A 9498-nucleotide genomic window follows, 5' to 3' on the forward strand; every position below is an offset into this window, starting at 1 on the left:
ATAACTATACATATACATAATTTATAATACACGTAACTATATATTTTTTATGACACACTATTATTACTAGTGGCTCGAACCTACAATAGTCTTAGGCGCCATAGACGCTGTGCTTAAGTCCTTTATGCCAATATCCGCATTTTGAAAAATTACCAAAACCTGGATCGACAAAAAAATCTTTGAATATTTTTTTTCAATCAATTAATCAATGAATTTATTTATTACAGACATTAGGTCCACATATTGTAAATTATTATAAATTTTATTAACATCAATAAAATTAAAAACAAAATTAAAAACTAAACTAATCTAAATTGAATCATAAAATCTGGTTACAAATTTTACGAGAATTGTACTAATATTCGGAGTGAAGCCAATTAAAATAATAAGCACTGTCCTATTTATATGCTAAAAGTCTGTTAGTATAAGTCTAGGTCTAATTATAGAAACATTTTTGTTCTTTGAGACTTTAATATTAAAATTATTAGGTGAGTCTAATTAGGATTGTTAATTTTTTTTAGACCCCCATTTTTATTTTATTTTCTAGGTAGGTTAACTAATAAGCAATTTATGCAAACATCAGCTTTACAAGCATCAGCCGTCTATAACTTACACCACACCCCTGTAGTGATAGATATCCTCAGAAGTCAGAATGAATTTTAGCACGTTGCAGATTGCCATTGTTGCACATGCCGAGTTTAAGGCAACCGTAAAATCAGTAATGGATTATTTAGTATTGACGAGCATGTCGATATCATCGCCTTAGTAATTAATTGACGGAATCTGATTGAATTACCTGCAAACACATTTAGTTAAAATCTGTCTGTTTTTTATTACCTACTCTAATATTTTTTGTATCTACCGGCTGTATACCGGCAGTAGTTCAATTAAAGGACTAAACGGTACCACCATAGCGTAGGTACCTACTTGTGTAAAATTTAATAATTGTATTTTCTTTTATAGGATTTACAAGAGTGGGTAGTGTAAAGTGAGTAAAAAATTCAAGACATAAAAATGAAGAAATAGTAAAAATGTATACGAGGATAAAGTATTCAAATATTATTAATAACTTTTTAATGAATGCTCCTATTACTTGACGATCAAATATCTGCTCAGAGGCTAAGTAAGACTTGAGTAGATACTACATATCAATGTAGTTTTTAAGGTGTCAGACAATTTCGTATCAATTATGTCTTTATCTTTTAATTAACTATGTAATTAATTGTCTTTTCATAATAACGGATTTTGTAACAAGTCTCATATTCCTAAATTATTTACCCCTTTATATCAAGGGGTGACCCTTGCCACCCTACGTGGTTCATTATAGGACTTACTTTATGAACTACGATGTGTGGTGCTCGAATAAAATATTCTATGAATACGAAAAGGAACATTCGACGAACGTACAAAATTATTGCTTGTATAATAACAAATGTCTGTAAATAATGAGTGCAAATAACTATTGTTAAGCCTATAAAATGATGTTTGCTGAATGTTTATTGTATTGCATTGTGGCAGTGCACAGTGTGTTAAAAACCCCTTTTTTGTCTCACTCGCTTTTTTTTCTAGTTTCCTATAGTTTATATGAATCTAAACATCAGACTAAAACTCCCACGTCGATACGGCTTGTAGTTTTTTTGTAAAAAAATATCAAAGTTGGCTTATATCCGGGTCATGAAATTCACTAAAACTAAAAATTCTAATCAACTAAATTACTTAATTCAATTTTGATTTTACCAATTAAGCAGGCATTTAATACTTCATCTTTTATGAAGCATTCCAATAATTTTCTGCCAGTATATAACAAAAAAAAAGCATTTTTCGCTCTTTCGGTTTTTATTTTTTTATTCTGGAGTTCCGCCGTAGTAGCAAACGAAACTGATATTAAACGATAGATTACGCTTAGATTTATCAGCAGAAAAAAAATGAGCTGCTAATTCGGTGGAACTCAACAGTTATCAACAATTTTGATTTGTGTTCAGGGTTGTCACCTTGTATATCCGGATCCCATGGATGGTAACATTCCAGGTTTTAAACTTGAAATATCAGGCAAGTATTATTGTATTGGAAATTACATTCAGGAAGCATATTTACCGAAATGGTTTTCGATTTAGACCACTCTAAAAATTTTGAAATGTTGTCAATTGAGATTTTCGGAACATATGTGTCATGAAACAAGATGAACATGTGTATCATTGGATATTTACCAGTCGCTTGGCGGTGAAGGAAAACATCGCAAGAAAACCGAACTTAATCTCAATGAGGCTTAGTTTGCCCCCAGGGTTGGAAGGTCAGATGGCAGACGTTTTCGTAAAAACTAGTGTCTACGCCAAATCATGAGGTAAGGTGGCCAAGTGGATCCCAAGACAAAGCCGTGTCAAGGAACTGGGACACACGCTAAGATGATGATGACGACTCCTCGTTACATAGTTCAAAATTGTCTTCCTCGTCAACAGTTACTGCCATCGCTGGCCAGCTAGCATCCCTCAGCAGGGCGGGTCAGGTCCTGCTGAGGCAAGTTGGCACCATGAGTCTGGAATGGCTCCATGATGCCTCACCCCCGGTTCCTCAATGCTACATTTTTCGACATGGGGTTTTAGCATTCGCTTTACGAGGGTGGACTCCTTCCCATAACTCATGTAGCAAATCATCGAAACGTATAGATGTGTAAATAGAATGAAATTTAATAACAAGTATACACGTGTTATTGAGTCGATCTATTCGTTCGACAGTATAAATATTGACTATATGATCAGTAGGCTTCGCAAAGCTAATCTAAAACCCGACCAAAAGCATCTCGAGTGGTGCTCAATGTAGGGATCCTTTGTAGTTACCGGTCCATCATAGTACTCACTCAAAAGATAGTTTATTATAAGATTTTGCGGCACAAACGTCCATTTGCGGATGAACTGAGGATTTCTGATTCGGTAAGTTTTGAAAACCTTAATAGTTGATTCCCCAACTTCACTCAGAATTCTGATCCGGATTAACAAACTTGAAGTGACAACCCTAGACACAAACATTCCGGATAAAACTTAAATCACTTGTAACTTCTGAGTTCCACGGTATTAGCCGCTGATTTTTTTTCTGCACATAAAGTCAAGCGTAAACTATCGTTTAATATCGGTTTCGTTTGCTACTACGGCGGAACTTCATGATAAAAAAATAAAAACCAAAAAAGAGAAAAATGGAAATTTCTCGATATCCAGCGGCGGAAAATATACAAAAACATTATCAAAGCTGCAGAATTCAATGTCTATTCAATTGTTATAATTATTATTTCCGTAAGTAAATTACTTAAAATAATTTTTTAGATTGTATGCATTTCATGACCCGGATATAAGCCAACTTTGATATTTTTTTACAAAAAAACTACAAGCCGTATAGACGTGGGAGTTTTAGTCTGATGTTTAGATTCATATAAACTATAGGAAACTAGAAAAAAAAGCGAGTGAGACAAAAAAGGGGTTTTTAACACACTGTGCAGTGTAAGGCCGTAAGTTTCGCATGTATCGCTCAACCGGAACGAATGCCGCCGGTGCCGTTACACGTGTAAGCTCGGTAAATACTTACTGTAAATAGTTTCTTAAACACAAAATTTGAGCAGCATATACATATTTGTTGTACCGGAACAGTTACCATGGGACATGGGACCTAAAACAAAGTCCCCCGCCCGCCGCGTCTGTCTGTTTCTATGTTCGCGATAAACTCTAAAATTACTGAACGGACTTTCATGCGGTTTTTTCACCTATCAATAGAGTGATTCTTGAGGAAGGTTTATAGGTGTATAATTTGTTAACCCGTGCGAAGCCAGGGTGAGTCGCTAGTATTTATGTACCTACCTACTAAAATTAATGTTGTGTAGGTACCTAATCCTAAAATAATAGTACGGCAATAATGTTACAAATGTTGGGAGATGGTTTTAAATGTTTTAATATGAGTTTTATAACCTATCCTCCTATAATAAAACTTAAACGTAATTCCAAAGTTACCTATGCAGAAGTATTTTAAATATTACAAAATTATGTATATACATACCTATATATATATATAAATTTAATATTAGTGCATACAAACTTAATACCTAGAAACAAAATAATACCATAAGTAAAACATAATAAAATAACTAACCTAAAAACTTAAAAACTAAATCTAAAAATAAATAAAACTAATCTAAAAATAAATAATTACAAACTATCCTGCGGAATGGTGCCGTAGATGCTGGCAGCATTTCCCCGCTGTATCGCAATACTTATTCTTTGTGCGAGGAAGCTGCCAGCTCTACGATCACCAGTGGCGTCTGCTATCCTTTTGGATAAATCCTTAAATAGCGTAGACGCGTTCGGACCCCACGGGCCAAGGGTCTCGACACCGAAAGGTACGAAATCGTATTCGGGGCCGAGACCCTTATATTTGGCCTTTTTTAATTTTTCGGCCGCCTCTGCCGCCGCGCCGGCTTTTGCAGTAGTGCCGTGGAGATGAGACGGGGCTAGGGTGTCCACACAGGTGGCGTCCCACACCAGCACCCGCCCCATCTTCCACGGAACTAGTGACATTCCGTCCGGTCTCTTACCATCATCTCTTACAATGCCAGGAGGCTCGAGAAGAGCTGGTACGTTGACGCTGGCAAGAGACCGGCGGAGAATATCGTTAAGCGCGGCGTGTCTAGAGAAGCGGCCGGCGCTCCTTTGGCAGGAGAGCCCGTGGTGTCCGAGGGCGTCGTACATATATAAATTAGATCAATTACAATACCAATGAAACTTACAGTGCAGGATTACAAAAAGAACAACTAACAAAATTGTGACTACGATCTAAGCAAATAGGTTTCATTCTTGGGAAAACTCGTATCAAAGGAAAAGTAACTGTCGCTTAGTTTATTATATATGTATATTAGGCATATATTTTTAGAAACGTATAAAGTACCAAAGTACCCAGTTATTGTTCATCATAATTTCCCAAAATGCATAAATAGATGCGAATTGTGAATTGTTGTGTAGATCTTATTATAAAATTTGGTGTCAATTAACCAATACTGCACGTCCGTGTCCACAAATAAATTATCTGACCTTGGTCGTACAATTTGAAAGCAACGTAGGTATAATTCTCATCAAAGTTACCTATTGTAACCAACCAAGCTAACGAATAATTTTAGTAATTCGTTCCCAGCCAAATAATAGCCGAAAATCCGATAAAGAATCAATTTTTCGTATACTGCTATATAGAAATGTTTATATAAAATAGTTGTCAGAAGTAATCAATGCAATTTGTACCTCTGTTACTTGGCTCATAGATACAAACTATTCCACAGATGCGTGAGTTGGGAAAGGCATGCTGCAAGTAAAAGGTGTCATACAACTTATTTATGTACCCACGTCGCCATACTAGCTGTGTAGAAAAGTTAATAGAGTTAGTCCAAGCTAAGTTGGCAGCGATTTTGATAGCCCGGACGGTACAAGTGTTATTTAAACGTCATAATCTCATAGAAGTTTGACGTTTAAAATAACACTTGCACCATCTGGGCTATCAAAATAGCTGTCAACTTAGCTTGGTCTAACTTTACTTATGTTGGGGCACCGACTGTACTTACTACATAACTTCAAATGTATTTGGTTTGGATTTGAAATGGATTAGTTTTAAGTTCACTAATCTTTGTTTTATTTAAAACAATCAAATGAACATTGAATTGAGAACAAGTAGATAAAATGTAAGCTAAGTCAGGTATTATTTGATAAGATTCCGTATTAAATCAATCCCGTTGACGTGTTGTAATTCGATAACAATGCGTATCTCCACCATGTCACAACATTAGTTATCCGTTATCGTCAGGACATGATAAGTAAATTTGCTATCTCGGTAAATATTTTGCTCAAATTATTCATTATTTAATCTTGGTATAATCAAGGTAAAGTTACCTGTAATATATACTTTAATGTGAAGTAGAGCTTAAATAAAATAATCGCATCTACTTTAGATACTCATTCATTCATCAAATGTATTCAAATAGAGATGTAGCGGGATGTCAAATGATCTGTCAAATCTCTAAAATAGGTAAATCTCAATGTTAACCAGCCAATGTAATCACATTTGCTACTAATGCTGATTGAGTAAACGAAAAATAAATCTGTGTCATCGTACCTACTCGTATTACAATACTTTAAAAATACCTACAGACGTCATGTGATTGAGGTCTCTTAGGTATTACGAGTATCCTACCCAAAATTTGTAGGGTACTTTAATTTGTAAATAATGTATAATAACAAATAAAAAATAAATGGGGGCTCCCATGCAAAAACGAAATTTTAAGGTGTTATTTAGGAGCTTTCTTTAAGCTGACTCTACCCATAGGAAAACGGTAAAAATGTTAACAACGACCAGCGACGGACTCTAAGCTCTGATCACACGTTCAATGACGCGGAAATTCTTGAGAACCTATCAGCTTACGTACTACAAAAAAAAAGAAACAATTACTGAATTAATATATTAATTAAAATAATACTTTGCTAATCCGCGAAATAGCTTTATTTGTTTTAATTAAATGTTGATAAGGTGCAGTAGTTCTAAATACATTCTTGCATATTGCTAAGTATTTGTCCGTCATGCTAACGTAAAGAATCTCTGATAAATCCAGTCTACCCTTATAAACATATTAATATAAGGTTAGAGTGGATTTATCCAAGTTTGAAGTTTAGCGACTCGTATCTGCTTGAATTTTGATGATGCTTTAGAAATCTTATGACTTTGAATAATGATTTAAGATTTATTTAGTATGTAGGTATAATATACCATACGTAATTAATACGCAATACGCAATAAACGGAAACCTGGATAGCACAAGTACGAAAGAAAAAGAGATTTAGGTTTCCAGTGCCGGCTAGTATTTCAGTTTATAATTTATATAATAGTGTTTCTATTAATGATAACCAAAATTAAAATATATAGGAGTACCTATAAGGTGGTGGTACTAGTGCTCGACATGCTAATGCCCAATACCTATAGATGACGCCCTGCTGTCACCTCTATTGACAATGACTTAAGTTTCAAGATGACATGTACTGGGACCGCGTCGAGCATCGAGCACCAGTACCACCACCTTACCTATACTTATATAATAAAGTAGGTATTAGGTAATTTGATTTGTCTCATAATTACACAGTTCAATTTAATGTCAATGAACATTCATTGTAAGTAAGTGATATTTTATCAGAACTGTAAAGATAAATATTTAGGTACTTACCTAAATATGTATTATTTTGATTATTGCAAAAGATTAGTTTTGTGATTGGCGATAAAGCATAACGATAAACATGTTATCACAAAATTTTAATATATCGAAACCTTGTAGCGACCGGTAGATATAAAATATTTGGTTATACGCACGCAAGATATTTGTTTAAAGTAAAATGTGTTTTGAAACCAAACTAGTGTAAATAAACATTCACAATGAAGTTTATTTGAAGCAGACTTCAAAGGCGAAGTTGTTTTAAGAGTTAATACTTCTATTTCAAATCTAGTACGTGGCGTGGGCGCCGAACACTTGAGGATGTTTGGTTAATGAGCCGCCTGTCTTCCGGCAGTAAACACATTCTATGATCCTTTATGACTAATCCAAGCTCACAATCTATTCGGTTTCGGCTTAGTATTAATCTTTTCCGTGGATTAAAATAGGGAACCTGATTATGGCGTGTGAGAATAATCTTAATTCAGGCATACCTGCTCGTAAAAATTTTAATCCGACCCGAAAACAAATCGCCTGTTGAATATTCTTTTTGTTAATTTGCTTTATTACTCTTTTGTATGTCACGAGCGTAAACATCTCTGGCAGCCAACTTAAGTAAAAAAAGGTAGACAAATAAAATCAGCTTGTAAGGGAAACAATATTTTCAATTTATTTATTAATTATATCTCTCTTATCATAATTTTTATCCTATTTCAATAAATATACATTTCTGCAAATATTTACATTTTTACAATTGCTAATGCGGAATGCTAAGTGAGGTCACAACGAATGTTACTAATATTGCGGACATGTTCAGTGCTACACTCGCTACTAGAAATTACCTCACTTCCACTGGTCCATTTGGTACACTAATTAAAACTAGATCACAGATAGGAACGTCAAGCTTTGCTCAGCCGTACGGAGATTACTAAGTCACTGTCGACTGAGGACGGTCACCGGCTTGTAGATGTGTGGCGTGAGGGGGTGATGCGAGGGCGACGGCAGCTCGGGGCTCGACGCTCCAGACGTGGGTGGCGAGTGAGCCATCAGGGGAGGCGACGGTGGCAGCAAAGGGGACGTCTGGGCCATCATCGCTGATGCTTGAGCTAAATGTGAGCTCTGTAGTAAAGTATTCTGGCTCAGGAAAGGTGCCGACGGCAATCGCTCGTATAGTGCTGGCGAGTAAGGTAGGCCTCCAAAGCCCATCGCTTCCGCGCCTCGGAATGCTGGGTGTACTGCACTTGGCGCTACTGGTGGCGTCTTTATTTGCATCGGAGCATATCTTTGATATAGCAGTTGAGAGTAGAGGCCGACAAGTTGAGAGTAAGAAGCCGGGGGATACGCGCCGGGCATAGGAGCACCTGGGAAGAGTGGGCGTTTGAAGCAAGCCAAACGCGAGCGGCCGTTGAGTGCTGATCGCCGACGGAGTTTGCCTGTAGTTCCACCAATGAACACATCTTCGGCAGACGCGTCGAGCATCCAATAGTTGCCTTTTCCGGGGTCATCGTAGTGGCGTGGCACTTTCACAAAACACTTGTTCAGGCTCAGGTTGTGACGGATGGAGTTCTGCCAGCCTTGTCTGTTCTCTCTGTAATACGGGAAGTTGGTCATAATGTATTCGTAGATTCCGTTGAGTGTGAGTCTCTTTTCAGGGCTGTTGCGGATAGCCATCATTATTAAGGCGTTGTAACTGTACGCTGGTTTTTCATGTTTCTTGTCTTTTTTCTCATCATCCTTTGGTTTAGAGCAGTCGACAGGTTCCGTTCCGGTAACATCCAGTTCCGAGTCACTAAGATCTGCTTCAGAAGGTGATGCCCCTGTCGAGGAGGCGGCCGGAGACGGCGGCGCCTTGTTCTCGTGGTTCATCAGTATAGAATTGATACTGAAATCTCCTTCGAACTTCACCATATTGTCACTTGTGTGTTTCACTTGTCAGAACGTTACGTGCGCACCGGGGGCTAGCAGGGCGACGACTGGCGGGCGCGAGGGCGGCTTCGCCTATTTATACGGCGCGCACGTCGACCCGCCTCTGAGAAACAAGGGAGCATCACCGGCCAATCATGGCGCGAGCTTTCCGGTACATAGAGCCACGCCTCACAAGCTTCCCGAGCTTTGTTAGTAGTTCAGTCAGTATTTTATTTTATTTGTATCTCGTGAGTGTCGACTGCAATTTTGTTTATCTCGTTTTTTCTGTGCATTGCATAGCGCTGCAGTTCTCTACAAAGGTTTTTAAATTTCAGAACTACTGCATCTAAAAATTGTGTGTCTAGCGGCTCGATTCG

The 9498-nt window shown here is 37.2% G+C and overlaps 1 protein-coding gene across 1 annotated transcript; it reads right to left on the reverse strand.

Annotated features, from left to right (window-relative positions):
• Window positions 1-7674: 7674 nt before the first annotated feature.
• LOC134791121 (fork head domain transcription factor slp2-like) lies at window positions 7675-9202 on the reverse strand. Its single transcript, XM_063762150.1, has one exon. It carries the CDS (start codon window positions 9122-9124, stop codon window positions 8150-8152), a length of 975 nt encoding a protein of 324 aa, XP_063618220.1. The 5' UTR covers window positions 9125-9202; the 3' UTR covers window positions 7675-8149.
• Between the last annotated feature and the right edge of the window lie 296 nt (window positions 9203-9498).

The sequence above is a fragment of the Cydia splendana genome, chromosome 1, assembly GCF_910591565.1.
Source record: "Cydia splendana chromosome 1, ilCydSple1.2, whole genome shotgun sequence".
NCBI classification, from domain to species: domain Eukaryota; kingdom Metazoa; phylum Arthropoda; class Insecta; order Lepidoptera; family Tortricidae; genus Cydia; species Cydia splendana.

Coding starts and splice junctions, on each gene's coding strand:
- LOC134791121 (XM_063762150.1), bottom strand. CDS start 9,124: ATGGTGAAGTTCGAAGGAGATTTCAGTATCAATTCTATACTGATGAAC.